Source organism: Oncorhynchus mykiss, chromosome 9 (genome assembly GCF_013265735.2).
Source record: "Oncorhynchus mykiss isolate Arlee chromosome 9, USDA_OmykA_1.1, whole genome shotgun sequence".
In the NCBI taxonomy this organism is placed as follows: Eukaryota; Metazoa; Chordata; class Actinopteri; order Salmoniformes; family Salmonidae; genus Oncorhynchus; species Oncorhynchus mykiss.
In genome coordinates, this window is record NC_048573.1 from 73,475,242 (window position 1) to 73,495,241 (window position 20,000).

Genomic DNA, 20,000 nt, shown 5'->3' on the forward strand with positions numbered 1-20,000 from the left:
AGAACACATTACATCACACTCTGTCCTGACCAGAGAGAGAACACATTACATCACACATTACATCACATTACATCACACTCTGTCCTGACCAGAGAGAACACATTACATCACACTCTGTCCTGACGAGAGAGAACACATTACATCACACTCTGTCCTGACCAGAGAGAACACATTACATCACACATTACATCCCACTCTGTCCTGACGAGAGAGAACACATTACATCACACATTACATCCCACTCTGTCCTGACGAGAGAGAACACATTACATCACACATTACATCACACTCTGTCCTGACGAGAGAGAACACATTACATCACACTCTGTCCTGACGAGAGAGAACACATTACATCACATTACATCCCACTCTGTCCTGACGAGAGAGAACACATTACATCACACATTACATCCCACTCTGTCCTGACGAGAGAGAACACATTACATCACTCTGTCCTGCCGAGAGAGAACACATTACATCACACTCTGTCCTGACGAGAGAACACATTACACCACACATTACATCACTCTGTCCTGACGAGAGAGAACACATTACATCACATTACATCACACTCTGTCCTGACGAGAGAGAACACATTACATCACTCTCTGTCCTGACGAGAGAGAACACATTACATCACACTCTGTCCTGACGAGAGAGAACACATTACATCACATTACATCACACTCTGTCCTGACGAGAGAGAACACATTACATCACACTCTGTCCTGACCAGAGAGAACACATTACATCACATTACATCACACTCTGTCCAGACCAGAGAACACATTACATTACATCACACTCTGTCCTGACGAGAGAGAACACATCACATCACACTCCGTCCTGACCAGAGAGAACACATTACATCACACTCTGTCCTGACCAGAGAGAACACATTACATCACACTCTGTCCTGACCAGAGAGAACACATTACATCACACTCTGTCCTGACGAGAGAGAACACATTACATCACACTCTGTCCTGACGAGAGAGAACACATTACATCACATTACATCACACTCTGTCCTGACCAGAGAGAACACATTACATCACTCTGTCCTGACAAGAGAGAACACATTACATCACACTCTGTCCTGACCAGAGAACACATTACATTACATCACACTCTGTCCTGACGAGAGAGAACACATCACATCACACTCCGTCCTGACCAGAGAACACACACACATTATAACCACATATTACAATCAATCACGATTCTGTAACCACAGTGAAGGTACAGTTAGCATATCCATCCATCTCTAAGAGAAGGAGAGAAAGAGATAGTGGGAGAGAGAGAGAGGCAAGAGAGAGAGAGAGGGAGAGAGAGAGAGCGAGCGAGAGGGAGAGAGAGAGAGCGAGAGGGAGAGAGGGCAAGAGAGAGGGAGAGCGAGAGGGAGAGAGGGCAAGAGAGAGGGAGAGCGAGAAGGAGAGAGAGGGCAAGAGAGAGGGAGAGTGAGAAGGAGAGAGAGAGAGGGCAAGAGAGAGAGAGAGCGAGAGAGAGAGAGAGAGCGAGAGAGGGCAAGAGACAGAGAGAGTGCAAGAGAGAGGTAGAGCGAGACGGAGAGCGAGAGAGGGAGAGCGAGAGGGAGAGAGGGCAAGAGATAGTGGGAGAGAGAAAGAGGCCAAGAGAGAGGGAGAGCGAGACGGAGAGCGAGAGAGGGAGAGCAAGAGAGATAGTGGGAGAGAGAGAGCGAGAGAGAGAGAGCGAGAGAGAGCGAGCGAGAGAGAGAGAGAGAGGGCAAGAGAGAGAGAGGGCAAGAGAGAGAGGGCAAGAGAGAGAGGGCAAGAGAGAGAGAGAGAGAGAGAGAGAGAGAGAGCGAGAGAGCGAGAGAGAGAGAGAGAGAGAGAGAGAGACAGAGACAGAGACAGAGACAGAGAGAGAGAGATAGGAAGGGAGAGTATAGTACCTGAGCTTGGTGGTAGAACATGAGTCCGTTCTTCTGGTCAGAGCGGAAGCCAAACCCGGCGTAGAAGTTGTTCCTGAGACCAGGGATGCTGTCTGGAGACAAGTCCAGGTAACTCTGGCCTGAGAAGTGGGCCTCACGGGCCACCTGACACAAAGAGAGATAGAGAAAGAGAGAAAGAGAGAAAGGGAGCACGCGAGAGAGAGATGTGTTATACAGTTATCAACTGGCAGCTTCATTAAATAGTACCCGCAAAACACCAGTCTCAACGTCAACAGTGAAGAGGTGACTCCGGGATGCTGGCCTTCTAGGCAGAGTTCATCTGTCCAGTCTCAACGTCAACAGTGAAGTGGTGACTCTGGGATGCTGGCCTTCTAGGCAGAGTTCATCTGTCCAGTGTCTGTGTTCTTTTACCCATCTTTTATTGTTATTGGCCAGTCTGAGATATGGTTTTGTCTTTGCATCTCTGCCTAGAAGGCCAGCATCCCGGAGTCGCCTCTTCACTGTTGACGTTGAGACTGGTGTTTTGAAGGGTACTATTTAATGATGCTGCCAGTTGAGGACTTGTGAGACGTCTGTTTCTCAAACTAGACACTCTAATGTACTTGTCCTCTTGCTCAGTTGTGCACCGGGGCCTCCCACTCCTCTTTCTATTCTGGTTAGAGACAGTTTGCTCTGTTTTGTGAAGGGAGTAGTACACAGCATTGTAAGAGATCTTCAGTTTCTTGTCAATTTTTCGCATGGAATAACCTTAATTTCTCAGAACAAGAATAGACCGACGAGTTTCAGAAGTAAGTTCTTTGTTTCTGGCCATTTTGAGCCTGTAATCGAACCCACAATTGCTGATGCTCCAGATACTCAACTAGTCCAAAGAAGGCCAGTTTTATTGCTTCTTTAATCAGAATAACAGTTTTCAGTTGTGCTAACATAATTGCAAAAGGGCTTTCTTGTGATCAATTAGCCTTTTAAAATGATAAACTTGGATTAGCTAACACAACGTGCCATTGGAACACAGGCGTGATGGTTGCTGATAATGGCCCCCTGTAGACCTATGTAGATATTCCATCAAAAATCTGCAGTTTCCAGCTACAATAGTAATTTACAACATTAACCATGTCTACACTGTATTTCTGATCAATTTCATGTTATTTTAAATTGAAAAAAAGAATGTGCTTTTCTTTCAAAAACAAGGACATTTCTAAGTGACCCAAAACTTTGGAACGGTAGTGTACATGTGTGTATATATATATACACTAACCAGTAGGTCATTGGGACAGCCGTAGCTGACCCCAGAGCTGGGCATCCTCTTCAGGTCGATGTGTGAATTCATGGCCTTGACGTTCCTAAAACAGCCCTTCAGAGAGCCCTGGCGAGGGAACAGGGCCTTCAGGCTGGGAGGAGGGAGACAAATACAATATTATTATGTTTATGCCATTCTCAGAGAGGACATTAAGAAACGTATAGTGTGTGTGTGTGTTTGCGTTCCTGTGTGTGTGTGTGTGTGTGTGTGTGTGTGTTTGCTTTCCTGTGTGTGTGTGTGTGTGTGTGTGTGTGTGTGTGTGTGTGTGTGTGTGTTTGCGTTCCTGCGTGTGTGTGCATGTACAGTACCAGTCAAAAGTTTGGACACACCTACTAATGTTCTACATTGTAGGTTGGTGCTTAATGGGACTGTCATTTATTTTTCAACAGGTCAATGACTCAAAGGAAAAGTGTTGAGGGAAAAACAGCCAACAAGTGCTCAGCATATGTGGGAACTCCTTCAAGACTGTTGGAAAAGCATTCCAGGTGAAGATGGTTGAGAGAATGCCAAAAGTGTGCAAAGCTGTCATCAAGGCAAAGGGTTGCTATTGTCAATAATCTCAAATATAAAATATATTTAGATTTGTTTAACACTTTTTTTTGTTACTACATGACTCCATATGTGTTATTTCCTAGTTTTGATAAAAAAATTGTTTTGACGTCTTCACTGTTATTAAAATAGTCAAAACAAAGAAAAACCCTGGAATGAGTAGCTGTGTCCAAACTTTAGACTGGTACTGTATGTGTGCATGTGTCTAACCTTTGAGGCATCTTGTCCTCGGGGACTCCGGCCAGGTAGTAGCTGGCTTCGAAGCGCGGCAGAGGCGTAGTGAAGAGGTAGTTGAGCAGGGTTTGGCGGTTGTTCCTCACCACAACACGCGTGGTCGTATCGTACAGGAGGATAATCTCCAACTACACAGGAACACAAACACCCGAACGTATCAGTCACACAGGAACACAAACACCTGGATGTAACAGTCACACAGTAACTTACAACACAAACACCTGGATGTAACAGTCACACAGTAACTTACAACACAAACACCTGGATGTAACAGTCACACAGGAACACAAACACCTGGATGTAACAGTCACACAGTAACTTACAACACAAACACCTGGATGTAACAGTCACACAGTAACTTACAACACAAACACCTGAACGTAACAGTCACACAGGAACACAAACACCTGAACGTAACAGTCACACAGGAACACAAACACCTGGACGTAACAGTCACACAGGAACACAAACACCGAACGTAACAGTCACACAGGAACACAAACACCTGGATGTAACAGTCACTCTAACTTACAACACAAACACCTGAACGTAACAGTCACACAGGAACACAAACACCTGAACGTAACAGTCACTCAGTAACTTACAACACAAACACCTGAACGTAACAGTCACTCTGTAACTTATAACACAAACACCTGAACGTAACAGTCACACAGGAACACAAACACCTGAACGTAACAGTCACACAGGAACACAAACACCTGAACGAAACAGTCATTCTGTAACTTACAACACAACCACCTGAACGTAACAGTCACACAGTAACTTACAACACAAACACCTGAACGTAACAGTCACACAGGAACACAAACACCTTAACGTAACAGTCACACAGTAACACAAACACCTGAACGTAACAGTCACACAGGAACACAAACACCTGAACGTAACAGTCACACAGGAACACAAACACCTGAACGTAACAGTCACTCTGTAACTTACAACACAAACACCTGAACGTAACAGTCACACAGGAACACAAACACCTGAACGTAACAGTCACACAGGAACACAAACACCTGAACGTAACAGTCACACAGGAACACAAACACCTGAACGTAACAGTCACTCTGTAACTTACAACACAAACACCTGAACGTAACAGTCACACAGGAACACAAACACCTGAACGTAACAGTCACTCTGTAACTTACAACACAAACACCTGAACGTAACAGTCACACAGGAACACAAACACCTGGATGTAACAGTCACTCTAACTTACAACACAAACACCTGAACGTAACAGTCACACAGGAACACAAACACCTGAACGTAACAGTCACTCAGTAACTTACAACACAAACACCTGAACGTAACAGTCACTCTGTAACTTACAACACAAACACCTGAACGTAACAGTCACACAGGAACACAAACACCTGGATGTAACAGTCACTCTAACTTACAACACAAACACCTGAACGTAACAGTCACACAGGAACACAAACACCTGAACGTAACAGTCACTCTGTAACTTACAACACAAACACCTGAACGTAACAGTCACACAGGAACACAAACACCTGAACGTAACAGTCACACAGGAACACAAACACCTGAACGTAACAGTCACTCTGTAACTTACAACACAAACACCTGAACGTAACAGTCACACAGGAACACAAACACCTGGATGTAACAGTCACACAGTAACACAAACACCTGGATGTAACAGTCACACAGGAACACAAACACCTGGATGTAACAGTCACACAGTAACACAAACACCTGGATGTAACAGTCACACAGTAACTTACAACACAAACACCTGAACGTAACAGTCACACAGTAACTTACAACACAAACACCTGAACGTAGCAGTCACACAGTAACACAAACACCTGAACGTAACAGTCACACAGTAACTTACAACACAAACACCTGAACGTAACAGTCACACAGGAACACAAACACCTGAACGTAACAGTCACACAGTAACACAAACACCTGAACGTAACAGTCACACAGTAACTTACAACACAAACACCTGAACGTAACAGTCACACAGGAACACAAACACCTGGACGTAACAGTCACACAGGAACACAAACACCTGGACGTAACAGTCACACAGGAACACAAACACCTGGACGTAACAGTCACTCTGTAACATACAACACAACCACCTGAACGTAACAGTCACTCTGTAACAGTCACTCTGTAACAGTCACTCTGTAACAGTCACTCTGTAACAGTCACTCCGTAACAGTCACTCTGTAACAGTCACTCTGTAACAGTCACTCCGTAACAGTCACTCCGTAACAGTCACTCTGTAACAGTCACTCCGTAACAGTCACTCCGTAACAGTCACTCCGTAACAGTCACTCTGTAACAGTCACTCCGTAACAGTCACTCTGTAACAGTCACTCCGTAACAGTCACTCTGTAACAGTCACTCCGTAACAGTCACTCTGTAACAGTCACTCTGTAACTTACAACACAAACACCAAACTTTACACCTTTATTACTTAAAGTAAAATAAACTTAAGAACGGGAAGCATAGAAATAGTGCACATAGAGAACACATCTACCGCTTGTTAGACTTGCTTTCAATGAGAATAACAGATCTATAACTCGTATTTCTTTGTGAGTTTGGTCAGGTCGCCCCCAAAAAAGTAACATATTGCAGCTTTAACACTGGCTACAGTATAAACAGTATAATGTTTCTTACAGATTTGGGTTCAGCGTCGCTGATCTTGAGGTAAGGGGAGTCTGGGTCTTTAGGCTCCAGCTCCTGTAGAGAACCAGTGACGTCATAGAAGACCCTGAGACGTCCCTGACGCACCGCCAAGCTCAGGAACTTCTCCTGATGGGGTCAAATACACAGACAGGTTAAAACAGGAAGCTACACACAGACAGGTTAAAACAGGAAGCTACACACAGACAGGTTAAAACAAGAAGCTACAGGACATCAATACACAGACAGGTTAAAACAGGAAGCTACACACAGACAGGTTAAAACAGGAAGCAACAGGGCATCAATACACAGACAGGTTAAAACAGGAAGCTACACACAGACAGGTTAAAACAGGAAGCTACACACAGACAGGTTAAAACAGGAAGCTACACACAGACAGGTTAAAACAGGAAGCTACACACAGACAGGTTAAAACAGGAAGCTACACACAGACAGGTTAAAACAGGAAGCTACACACAGACAGGTTAAAACAGGAAGCAACAGGGCATCAATACACAGACAGGTTAAAACAGGAAGCTACAGGGCATCAATACACAGACAGGTTAAAACAGGAAGCTACACACAGACAGGTTAAAACAGGAAGCTACACACAGACAGGTTAAAACAGGAAGCTACACACAGACAGGTTAAAACAGGAAGCTACACACAGACAGGTTAAAACAGGAAGCTACACACAGACAGGTTAAAACAGGAAGCTACAGGGCATCAATACACAGACAGGTTAAAACAGGAAGCTACACACAGACAGGTTAAAACAGGAAGCAACAGGGCATCAATACACAGACAGGTTAAAACAGGAAGCTACAGGGCATCAATACATTGGCTAAGTCCACCTTTCCCTTGAAGTGTGCAGTAGCAAACTTTCTCCAATGGCTTTTAAATCCGTGACAGGCAGCGTCCAAATGAATCAGGCCCCAGTGTAAACAGTCTGTAGTTACACTACAGTATAATACTATGGTACACAGCAGTTATTTTGTGTCTAAGAAATGTTTCCTCTGGGACATTAGTTTTTTAAATATAATTATTATTTGTATATCTTTATTTAACTAGGCAAGTCAGTTAAGAACAACTTCTTATTTTCAATGACGGCCTAGGAACAGTGGGTTAACTGCCTTGTTCAGGGGCAGAACGACAGATTTTTTACCTTGTCAGCTCAGGCTACCTGCCTCTAACCACTAGGCTACCTGCCTCTAACCACTAGGCTACCTGCCTCTAACCACTAGGCTACCTGCCTCTAACCACTAGGCTGCCTGTCGCCCCTACACTCTAACCACTAGGCTACCTGCCGCCCCTACACTCGAACCACTAGGCTACCTGCCGTCCCTACACTCTAACCACTAGGCTACCTGCCGCCCCTACACTCTAACCACTAGGCTACCTGCCGCCCCTACACTCTAACCACTAGGCTACCTGCCTCTAACCACTAGGCTACCTGCCTCTAACCACTAGGCTACCTGCCTCTAACCACTAGGCTGCCTGTCGCCCCTACACTCTAACCACTAGGCTACCTGCCGCCCCTACACTCTAACCACTAGGCTACCTGCCGCCCCTACACTCTAACCACTAGGCTACCTGCCGTCCCTACACTCTAACCACTAGGCTACCTGCCACCCCTACACTCTAACCACTAGGCTACCTGCTGCCCCTGTTAATCCTATCATATCCAGTGCTAAACACTGAGAAAATATATTTTCATGCCCGTATAGTGAACTTGAGACTCAAAACCCCAGCAGCAGTAGCATGACCTCTGACCTGGCTGAGGAGCATGAGCAAGATGCCGTTGTGACTCATCAGTTTAACTTCCTGTTCAAAGCGCTGCATCTTCCCTGTATCCTCCTTCAAGGTGACCTCGGCGTAACCCGTCCCGTCAAAGTAGGCCGCGTCGTTCACCCACTGCTGGGTCAACACCGGCTTCGTTCTGACGGACAGAGGGAAAACACGCGTCACTAACACGCCAAAACAATATCACAATATTCACAGACAATTCATACACATTTTTGCGTCAAATGCTTTGTATATGGGTTTCGCTAGCTGACCGTGAACTAGGCCATAGACAGCAAATGATAAGATCGTAATAATTCTATAAATGTTGATCTTTTTTTATAGGGGATATAAATTATAGCTCCCAGATGTCCACACACGGCGGTTTGTGGCTCTTGTTAATATTCAGTGTTGAGATAAGGCTAATGGTCCCACCTTCCACATGGTTTCTCCTCGGTGGTGTTGAGTTGGAAGATGTTCTCAAAGTTATAGAGACTGAGCACCTCCTCATTCAGGGTCTCCAGCTCAATACAGCCCTTGAAGTTGGGCAACTGGAGCTGGAGAGGGGGCTGAGAGAAGAACAGAGAGACTGAGATGTTACTAATGAGCTGAGAGAAGCTAGAGAGATATGGGTTTCTGAAAGAGCTGAGAGAAGCTAGAGAGATATGGGTTCCTGAAGGAGCTGAGAGAAGCTAGAGAGATATGGGTTCCTGAAGGAGCTGAGAGAAGAACAGAGAGGAAGAGATGTTACTAATGAGCTGAGAGAAGAACAGACAGGAAGAGATGTTACTAATGAGCTGAGAGAAGCTAGAGAGATATGGGTTCCTGAAGGAGCTGAGAGAAGCTAGAGAGATATATGGGTTACTGAAGGAGCTGAGAGAAGCTAGAGAGATATGGGTTACTTATGAAGCTGAGCGAGGAAACAGATCTATAAGTTACTAACAGTAGAGATACTTCCGTGTATATGTAGTGTATGTGGACACCCCTTCAAATTAGTGAATTTGGCTATTTCAGGACACCTATTGCTGACAGGTGTATAAAATCGAGCATACAGCCATGCAATCTCCGTAGACAAACATTGGCCTTACTGAAGAGCTCGTGGCACCGTCATCGGTTAACACCTTTCCAACAAGTCAGTTCATCAAATCGGCGTTCCAATCTAGTGTACATCTAGTGGAAAGCCATCCCAGCAGAGTGGAGGCTGTTACAGCAGCAAAGGGAGAGGGGACCAACTCCATATTAATACCCATTATTTTGGAATGAGACGATCGACGAGCAGGTGTCCACATACTTTTGGTCATGTTGTGTATACGGGAGAAACTAAAGGTCTATTGTATGTTTGGTACCATTGTATATCTACGAAAGGCTGTGGATACATTGTGGTCCTTCGAACCGGACACACACACACACACACACACACACAGCTCCCTCTCACCGTGAATGTGTCAGGGTACCCTCCCACATAGAACACAGTCTCTTCAGTCTGGAGGTTGAGCAGTCCGCTGTCCCCTACTGCATCCACCACAGCCTTGGTCACTCTGGTCTCCGAAGTCATGGCCATCTGACCGTACTGAAGGATCCTATAGAGAGAGGTAGAGAGACAGAGAGAGATAGAGAGAGACAGAGAGAGACAGAGAGAGAGAGAGAGAGAAGGGGAGGGAGAGAGAGAGAGAGAGAGAGAAGTGGAGGGAGAGAGAGAGAGAGAGAGCGACAGAGAGATAGAAGAGAGAGAGAGAGAGAGAGAGAGAGAGAGAGAGAGAGAGAGAGAGAGAGAGAGAGACAGAGACAGAGGGAGCGGTCTAATGGTTGGGACATTGGGTTCCCTAGTAAGAACAAATCCAAACAATGACCGTGGCGGTAGTTACCTTTCCAGGACCACGTTGTTGAAGTTGCCATCTGTTTGGACATCTTCCGGCATCTCCACCTCGGTCGTGTCTCCACCCACATTGAAGAGCCAGTGCAGTCTGTGCCCTTCCAGCATCATTCCCAGGAACTCCTTACTGGACTACAGACATGAAACAGGAAACGCATCATTACTGGACTACAGACATGAAACAGGAAACGCATCATTACTGGACTACAGACATGAAACAGGAAACGCGCATAATTACTGGACTACAGACATGAAACAGGAAACGCATCATCACTGGACTACAGACACGAAACAGGAAACGCATCATTAGTGGACTACAGACACGAAACAGGAAACGCATCATTACTGGACTACAGACACGAAACAGGAAACGCATCATTACTGGACTACAGACATGAAACAGGAAACGCATCATTACTGGACTACAGACATGAAACAGGAAACGCATCATTACTGGACTACAGACATGAAACAGGAAACGCATCATCACTGGACTTCAGTGCCTTCGGAAAGTATTCACACATCTTGACCTTTTCCAAATGTTGTTGTGTTTTGTCAACGATCTACACAAAATATTCTGTACAGTCAGAAGAAACATTTCTAACATTTGAAAAAAATGTATGAAAAATAAAACACTATTATATCTTGATTCGATAAGTATTTAACCCACTGAGTCAATACATGTTAGAATCACCTTTGGTAGTGATTACAACTGAGTCTTTCTGGGTAAGTCTCTAAGAGCTTTCCACACCTGGACTGTGCAAAATTTGCTCATTATTCTTCTTTTCAGAATTCTTCAAGCTCTTTACAATTTGTTGTTGATCATTGCTAGACAACCATTTTCAGGTCTTGCCATAAACTTTCAAGGAGATTTAAATCACAAATGGGCCACTCAGGAACATTCACTGTCTTCCTGGTAAGCAACTCCAGTGTAGATTTGGCCTTGTGTTTTAGGATATTGTCCTGCTGAAAGACAAATGCATCTCCCAGTGACTGTTGGAAAGCAGACAACCAGGTTATCGCCTTTTCAATTTTTAGATGTTTTAACCTTCGTCTTATCAGGTAAGATGACTGAGAACCCAACAACCTGGGGAATAGTTACAGGGGAGAGGACGAATGAGCCAATTGTAAACTGGGGATGATTAGGTGACTGTGATGGTATGAGGGTCAGATTGGGAATTTAGCCAGGACACCGGGCAAAAATCCATATTGGGCTTTACAATCATTTACAAAAAGACAAAAAATAAAATGACAGTAAGGATCTTTAAAAATAACTTGCAGTGTTTTGTGTTGGCGGTTGTCCTATCTGTCTGTGGTTCTAGACTTTAGGGAGGTTCTTCGAATAGATCTCGGATAAGCACGATAAGTGCCATGGGATCTTTAGTGACCACAGCGAGTCAGCAGACTCGTTTAACATCCCATCGGAAAGACAGCACCCTACACAGGGCAATGTCCCCAATCACTATCCTGGAGAATTGGGATATGTATTTTTTGACCAAAGGAAAGATTTCCTCCTACTGGCCCTTCCAGCAGTATCTGGTCTCCCATCCAGGACTAACCAGGACCAACTCTGCTTAGCTTCAGAGCTGTGGTATGCAGGGTGCAAAGCTGCTGGCTGTGCTTCTTTTTAATCCTTTTTTACATAGCTGCCCTTCTTTGCGAGGCATTGGAAAACCTCCCTGGTTGAATCTGTGTTTGAAATTCACTGCTTGACTGAGGGGACCTTACAGATAATTGTATGTGTGGGTTACAGAGACGAGGTAGTGATTTAAAAAATCATGTTAACTCCCCCGAGTTGATGTCCTCGCACCCCTGCGGAAATTTAATTAGCATCATTTAAACATCCCCATACAAATCTGTCAGTTTAAGAGATAAGTTAAGAGATATCTGTTTTTTGAAAGGTGAAAGGACATCCTGAAAATTGGTCTTCTCATATAATCGTCTGTAGCTTCCGAACGTTATGCGGTACAAACTATTTTCATCCCTTTATGGAAAGATGAGACTCTCACGAACACGGTGATGTTCTCCGTTTCACTCTACGAGTCTGTCGGTACAGACGATCTGCCATCTTCTGTCTGTAGAGTCAACTGTTTTGCTCTAGGATGCCCAGAGGCTTCACAAAACTCATTTGAAGGTCCCCCAGTGCAAGTTGAACAGATGAGGAAAGTATATATGGAGATTGTTTATAGTCAAAAATAAGGGTTTAAAAACAAGTATAAAACTAAATGTTTTCTTCTTGTATCTCTCAGATATAGGGTGCATTAGTTAGGTATTCACACCCCTTTCCTTTTCCCAAATGTTGTTGTGCTACAACTCTAAAATTGATTCAATTAATGTTTTCCTTCATAAATCTACATTCATCATCATGACATCACAATACCCCATCATGACATCACAATACCCCATCATGACATCACAATACCCCATCATGACAAAGAAAAAGCAGCAGGGACTGGGAGACTAGTCAGGATCGAGGCAAAGATGAATGGAGCAAAGTACAGAGAGATCCTTGATGAAAACCAGCCAGATCTCTCAGGACCTCAGACTGGGGCAAAGGTTCACCTTCCAACAGGACAACGACCCTAAGCATACAGCCAAGACAACGCAGGAGTGGCTTCGGGACAAGTAGTAATGTCCTTGTGTGGCCCAGTCAAAGTCCGGACTTGAACCCGATTGAACATCTCTGGAGAGACCTGAAAATAGCTGTGCAGCGATGCTCCCCATCCAACCTGACAGAGCTTGAGAGAATCTACAGAGAAGAATGAGAGAAACTCCCCAAATACAAGTGTGCCAAGCTTGTAGCGTCAAACCCAAGAAGACTCGAGGCTGTAATCGCTGCCAAAGGTGCTTCAACAAAGTACGGAGTAAAGGGTCTGAACACTGTAAACGTGATATTTCAGTAATTTTTTGATCCATTTTTTTCAAAGGTTTTGATAGACAGAACAGCTTGAGGGCAGAACACACCGATCCCCAAATCAAACCCACCCCAAAACCAGACTTTAAAGCAGACATGATATACAATGAGTAATATAATAAAATAGTTTAAAAAAATAAAGATATTATAAAATAAAAAGGTTTTTAAAAATTAGTAAAAATAAGGATACAAATTGATACATGCTGGGTCCATGTCTTCTGCAAAGGATAGGAAGGGTTGCCAGATATATATTATAACATGTCATTGTGTATATGTCTTCTGCAAAGGATAGGAAGGGTTGCCAGATATTATAAATGTAATTGTGTATAAATATGTCTTCTGCAAAGGATAGGAAGGGTTGCCAGATATTATAAAATGTAATTGTGTATATGTCTTCTGCAAAAGATAGGAAAGGTTGCCAGATATTCTAAAATGTAATTGTGTATATGTCTTCTGCAAAGGATAGGAAAGGTTGCCAGATATTCTAAAATGTAATTGCAGGATCACCTAAAGGAGTGGTGTATTTTCTCTAGCTTGAGATGTAGTATAAGACGTCTAGCTAGTACAAACTGGTATGATGCCCATAGAACTGTTTAGAAGGCTCTCTCTCCCTCTCTCCTTCTAATTCAGCAACTGTCTCAGGTTCAACTGTAGGAATATCTAAGTTCTTAAAGAAGGTGTTGAGTAAGGTGGCATTACCAGCGGATTTCGAAGTGTATAATTGTGAGTAAAAGTTATAAAAGCATGAACTGACCTCTAAATCATCAATACATTTGTTATGCTATTATTTGACCATGCTGGTCATTTATGAACATTTGAACATCTTGGCCATGTTCTGTTATAATCTCCAGAAGACCCTTAGTGCGAACGGCCCAGTACATCACTGGGGCCAAGCTTCCTGCCACCCAGGACCTCTAAACCAGGCAGTGTCAGTGGAAAGCACAAACAATTGTCAAAGACTCCAGTCACCCAAGTCATAGACTGTTCTCTCTGCTACCGCATGGCAAGCAGCACCGGAGCGCCAAGTCTAGGTCCAAAAGGCTCCTTAACAGCTTCTACCCCCAAGACATAAGACTCCTGAACATCTAATAAAATAGCTACCCAGACTATTTGCATTGACCCCCCCCCCCCCCCCCCTTTGTTTTTACACTGCTCCTACTCTCTGTTTATTATCTATGCATAGTCACTTTTTTTATCCCTACCTACATGTACAAATTACCTCGACTAACCTGTACCCCCGCACATTGACTCGGTACCGGTACTCCATATATATAGCCTCGTTATTGTTATTTAATTATTATTTTTTTTACTTTAGTTTATTTAGCAAATATTTTATTAACTATATTTCTCGAACTGCATTGTTGGTTAAGGGCTTGTAAGTAAGCATTTCACGGTAAGGTCTACAACTGTTGTATTCGGCATTTCACGGTAAGGTCAACAACTGTTGTATTCGGCATTTCACGGTAAGGTCAACAACTGTTGTATTCGGCATTTCACGGTAAGGTCAACAACTGTTGTATTCGGCATTTCACGGTAAGGTCAACAACTGTTGTATTCGGCATTTCACGGTAAGGTCAACAACTGTTGTATTCGGCATTTCACGGTAAGGTCAACAACTGTTGTATTCGGCATTTCACGGTAAGGTCAACAACTGTTGTATTCGGCGCATGTGACAAACACAATTTGATTCGATTTGATTTGAAATCTGTTATTCAATGCGTTTGTATGGGCTAATAGCGGTAAGGTCAAATAAACAATTATCAAATAATTTGTGTGTATATATTTTATTGATACTTCAACGGGGTGTTTAAATTCTAAATAAAATAGCAAAATGATCCTTGGTTTAAACATCTTCAAACAATTACATATAGTTTATGGATCAAGATGTTTAAAGGTAAACACAGTCTTGGGGAGCCTTTCATGAATATGTCATTATGAATGCTTATAAATGTTTAGAAATGCTTAGAAAAAATACTTACATCGATTATTCTCTGTCCCACAGTATACGTGTAAAAGAACAGTATTTATTAATTAATAATAAATAACAATAATTATAATAACAATAAAAAATAAAAAAAAAAAAAAAAAAAAATAAAATTAATAACAAAAATAACAATAATTTTAAAAATATTTAATAGATAAATGTAATAAAAAACTTACGTCCTTGCTTCCGAGGTAAAAGACAAAGTGTTTGTCTGGTTGGTCCTGTCTGCGGGCGCGTGAGGCCTCGGGCAGGGTGATGTAGAACTTGAGGGAGGTGTAAGCTGCCAGGTCTGCCAGGTTACTGGGGGTGCGCACCTGTACACCTGATGTCCCGTTGAACTTCACAGGTACGCTCACCTGAGAGGGAGAAGAGGGGTAAATAAACTGGTCGCCATGCATGTTGATGTAACCGTTCATGTAATCATAGCAGATAGATAGATTTTCTAATATCATAATTTTTGACCAAAATTCATACTTTATTCATACAAAAACTACATTTAATAGACACTTTTAACCCGAAACTAAACTGAACAATAATAAGTGCAAGAATTTCAAAAGAATTTACTGAGTTACAGTTCATATAGGTCAATCAGTCAATTGATAATAAACTAATGAGGCTCTAAATCTATGGATTTTCCAACTGGGAATACAGATATGCATCTGTTGGTCACTGATACCTTAAAAACAAAGGTAGGGTCGTGGATCAGAAAACCAGTCAGTATCTGGTGTGGATCAGAAAACCAGTCAGTATCTGGTGTGGATCAGAAAACCAGTCAGTATCTGGTGTGGATCAGAAAACCAGTCAGTATCTGGTGTTGATCAGAAAACCAGTCAGTATCTGGTGTGGATCAGAAAACCAGTCAGTATCTGGTGTTGCCACCATTTGCCTCATGCAGCGCGACACATCTCCTTCACATAGAGTTGATCAGGCTGTTGATTGTGGCCTGTGGAATGTTGCCCCACTCCTCTTCAATGTCGCTGGATATTGGCGGGAACTGGAACACGCTGTCGTACACATCGATCCAGAGCATCCCAAACATGCTCAATGGGTTACATTTCTGGTGAGTATGCAGGCCATGGAAGAACTGGGACATTTTCAGCTTCCAGGGATTGTGTACAGATCCTTGTGACATGGAGCCGTTCATTATCATGCTGAAACATGAGTTGATGGAGGTGGATGAATGGCACGACAATGGGCCTCAGGATCTCAACACGGTATCTCTGTGTATTCAAGTTGTCATAGTTAAAATGCAATTGTGTTCGTTGTCCGTAGCTTATGCCTGCCCCATACCCCAACCCCACCGTCACCATGGGGCCCTCTGTTCACAACGTTGACATCAGCAAACCGCTCGCCCACATGATGCCATACACACTGTCTACCATCTGCCTGGTACAGTTGAAACCCGGGATTCATCCGTGAAGATCACACTTCTCCAGCGTGTCAGTGATCATCGAAGGTGAGCATTTTCCCACTGAAGTCGGTTATGATGCCAAACTGTGGTCAGGTCAAGACCCTGGTGAGGACGACGAGTACGCAGATGAGCTTCACTGAGACGGTTTCTACAGAAATTCTTTGGTTGTGCAAACCCACAGTTTTATCAGCTGTCTGGGAGTAGAAATTAACATTAAATTCTCTGGCAATATCTCTGGTGGACATTCCTGCAGTCATCATGCCAATTGCACACTCCCTCAAAACTTGAGACATCTGTGGCATTGTGTTGTGTGACAAAACTGCACATTTTAGAATGGCCTTTTATTATCCCCAGCACAAGGTGCTCCTGTGTAATGATCATGCCGTTTAATCACCTTCTTGATATTCCACACCTGTCAGGTGGATGAATTATCTTGACAAAGGAGAAACGCTCACTAACAGGGATGCAAACCAATTTGTGCACAAAATATGAGAGAAATAAGCTTTTTGTGCGTATGGAACTTTTCTAGGATGGTTTATTTCAGCTCATGAAACATGTGACCCAACCGTTTACAGGTTACGTTTATATTTTTGTTCAGTATAATTACAGGTATCAAACACTATGTATTCATATTGCGGATCTGGGCTATGTTTGTCCCGTGTGAACCACCATACCTTGCTGGCTGCCTTGCGAGCCTCAGCGATGAGCTGTCTGATCCTGAGGATGTTCTCTGAGATGTTGGGCATCTGGGCTGAGTGGTTCTGCAGCTTGTCCAGCTTCTTCATCAGTATCGGGATGGCCTCGCCCAACATACCCACTGGAGAGACAAACAGACAGAAATGTTCTGTCAGTCTAAACCAATCAGACTTCAGCAAATGGTTCTTCATTGAACACAAGTCTTTTGCATGATTTCATGTCCGAATAAACAATGTCCGAATAAACGTTATATTAAACTTTAAATATTAAATACCATTTAGGGAAAGGGAAACCTAGTCAGCTGCACAACCAAAACGTGTCTTCCTCAGTTTACCCCTCTGAATTTAGTCTACCAATTCAAGCAGACTTGAACAAATATCTACACCCCACTTTATTAAAATCAATCCTTATCAGCTATAATAGCAATATTCAAAATGGAAGTCAAGCCAGCCTCCCAGGCCTCTGTGTAGTGAAACTGTCTAGTAGTGTCTAGTGGTCCTACCAGATCTGCTATCTAGTAGTGTCTAGTGGACCTACCAGACCTACTGTCTAGTAGTGTCTAGTGGTCCTACCAGACCTACTGTCTAGTAGTGTCTAGTGGTCCTACCAGATCTGCTATCTAGTAGTGTCTAGTGGTCCTACCAGACCTACTGTCTAGTAGTGTCTAGTGGTCCTACCAGACCTACTGTCTAGTAGTGTCTAGTGGTCCTACCAGACCTACTGTCTAGTAGTGTCTAGTGGTCCTACCAGACCTACTGTCTAGTAGTGTCTAGTGGTCCTACCAGATCAACTGTCTAGTAGTGTCTAATGGTCCTACCAGATCCACTATCTAGTAGTGTCTAGTGGTCCTACCAGATCCACTATCTAGTAGTGTCTAGTGGACCTACCAGATCTACTATCTAGTAGTGTCTAGTAGACCTACCAGATCCACTATCTAGTAGTGTCTAGTGGTCCTACCAGATCTACTATCTAGTAGTGTCTAGTGGACCTACCAGATCCACTATCTAGTAGTGTCTAGTGGACCTACCAGATCTACTATCTAGTAGTGTCTAGTGGTCCTACCAGATCTACTATCTAGTAGTGTCTAGTGGACCTACCAGATCCACTATCTAGTAGTGTCTAGTGGACCTACCAGATCCACTATCTAGTAGTGTCTAGTGGTCCTACCAGATCTACTATCTAGTAGTGTCTAGTGGACCTACCAGATCTACTATCTAGTAGTGTCTAGTGGACCTACCAGATCCACTATCTAGTAGTGTCTAGTGGACCTACCAGATCAACTATCTAGTAGTGTCTAGTGGACCTACCAGATCTACTGTCTAGTAGTGTCTAGTGGACCTACCAGATCTACTATCTAGTAGTGTCTAGTGGACCTACCAGATCTACTATCTAGTAGTGTCTAGTGGACCTACCAGATCCACTATCTAGTAGTGTCTAGTGGTCCTACCAGATCTACTGTCTAGTAGTGTATAGTGGTCCTACCAGATCTACTATCTAGTAGTGTCTAGTGGACCTACCAGATCCACTATCTAGTAGTGTCTAGTGGTCCTACCAGATCCACTATCTAGTAGTGTCTAGTGGACCTACCAGATCCACTATCTAGTAGTGTCTAGTGGTCCTACCAGATCCACTATCTAGTAGTGTCTAGTGGACCTACCAGATCTACTATCTAGTAGTGTCTAGTGGTCCTACCAGATCCACTATCTAGTAGTGTCTAGTGGTCCTACCAGACCTACTGTCTAGTAGTGTCTAGTGGTCCTACCAGACCTACTGTCTAGTAGTGTCTAGTGGTCCTACCAGACCTACTGTCTAGTAGTGTCTAGTGGTCCTACCAGATCTACTATCTAGTAGTGTCTAGTGGACCTACCAGATCTACTATCTAGTAGTGTCTAGTGGTCCTACCAGATCTACTCTCTAGTAGTGTCTAGTGGACCTACCAGATCTACTATCTAGTAGTGTCTAGTAGACCTACCAGATCCACTATCTAGTAGTGTCTAGTGGACCTACCAGATCCACTATCTAGTAGTGTCTAGTGGACCTACCAGATCTACTATCTAGTAGTGTCTAGTGGACCTACCAGATCTACTATCTAGTAGTGTCTAGTGGACCTACCAGATCTACTATCTAGTAGTGTCTAGTAGACCTACCAGATCCACTATCTAGTAGTGTCTAGTGGACCTACCAGATCCACTATCTAGTAGTGTCTAGTGGTTGAAGACCTACCAGAGGTGTTGGCCTCCAGGAAGGCCTTGTGGATGTCATTGTTGTTGGTGTTGGCGTCTCCGTACTGCTGCTGCCATTGGTCCAGCTGCTCCTTGAGAGGGGCCAGGGTGTCCTTTACTCTCGCTGCTGTACTGTTGGCCTCCTCCGCTGATGCTTTAGCCTCCTCAATGTCACTAGCTGTCTCCTCTGGGGAAGAGAGAGAGAATAGAGGTGTGGGTTGGGGTCTAGGGTCAGGATCAGGTTGTCCTCTACCCAGGTTAGATGTGAGCTAGGGTCAGAATGTCCTCTACCCAGGTTAGATGTGAGCTAGGGTCAGAATGTCCTCTACCCGGGTTAGGTGTGAGCTAGGGTCAGAATGTCCTCTACCCGGGTTAGGTGTGAGCTAGGGTCAGAATGCCCTCTACCCGGATTAGGTGTGAGCT

At 43.8% G+C, this 20,000-nt stretch overlaps 1 protein-coding gene across 2 annotated transcripts in view; it reads right to left on the minus strand.

Annotated features, from left to right (window-relative positions):
- Positions 1-20,000, minus strand: part of LOC110516471 (laminin subunit alpha-5) — a 252,929-nt gene that overhangs the window by 23,371 nt on the left and 209,558 nt on the right. For both annotated transcript variants that reach the window (XM_036988972.1, XM_036988971.1), the window contains 11 exons: positions 19,579-19,764; positions 17,334-17,476; positions 15,425-15,604; positions 10,343-10,482; positions 9,913-10,057; positions 8,913-9,046; positions 8,469-8,634; positions 6,690-6,824; positions 3,972-4,123; positions 3,171-3,303; positions 1,916-2,059 (listed from right to left, as the gene is read on the minus strand). In XM_036988972.1, coding sequence (XP_036844867.1) covers positions 1,916-2,059; positions 3,171-3,303; positions 3,972-4,123; positions 6,690-6,824; positions 8,469-8,634; positions 8,913-9,046; positions 9,913-10,057; positions 10,343-10,482; positions 15,425-15,604; positions 17,334-17,476; positions 19,579-19,764 — 1,658 coding nt within the window. The remainder of the gene's footprint in view (positions 1-1,915; positions 2,060-3,170; positions 3,304-3,971; positions 4,124-6,689; positions 6,825-8,468; positions 8,635-8,912; positions 9,047-9,912; positions 10,058-10,342; positions 10,483-15,424; positions 15,605-17,333; positions 17,477-19,578; positions 19,765-20,000) is intronic.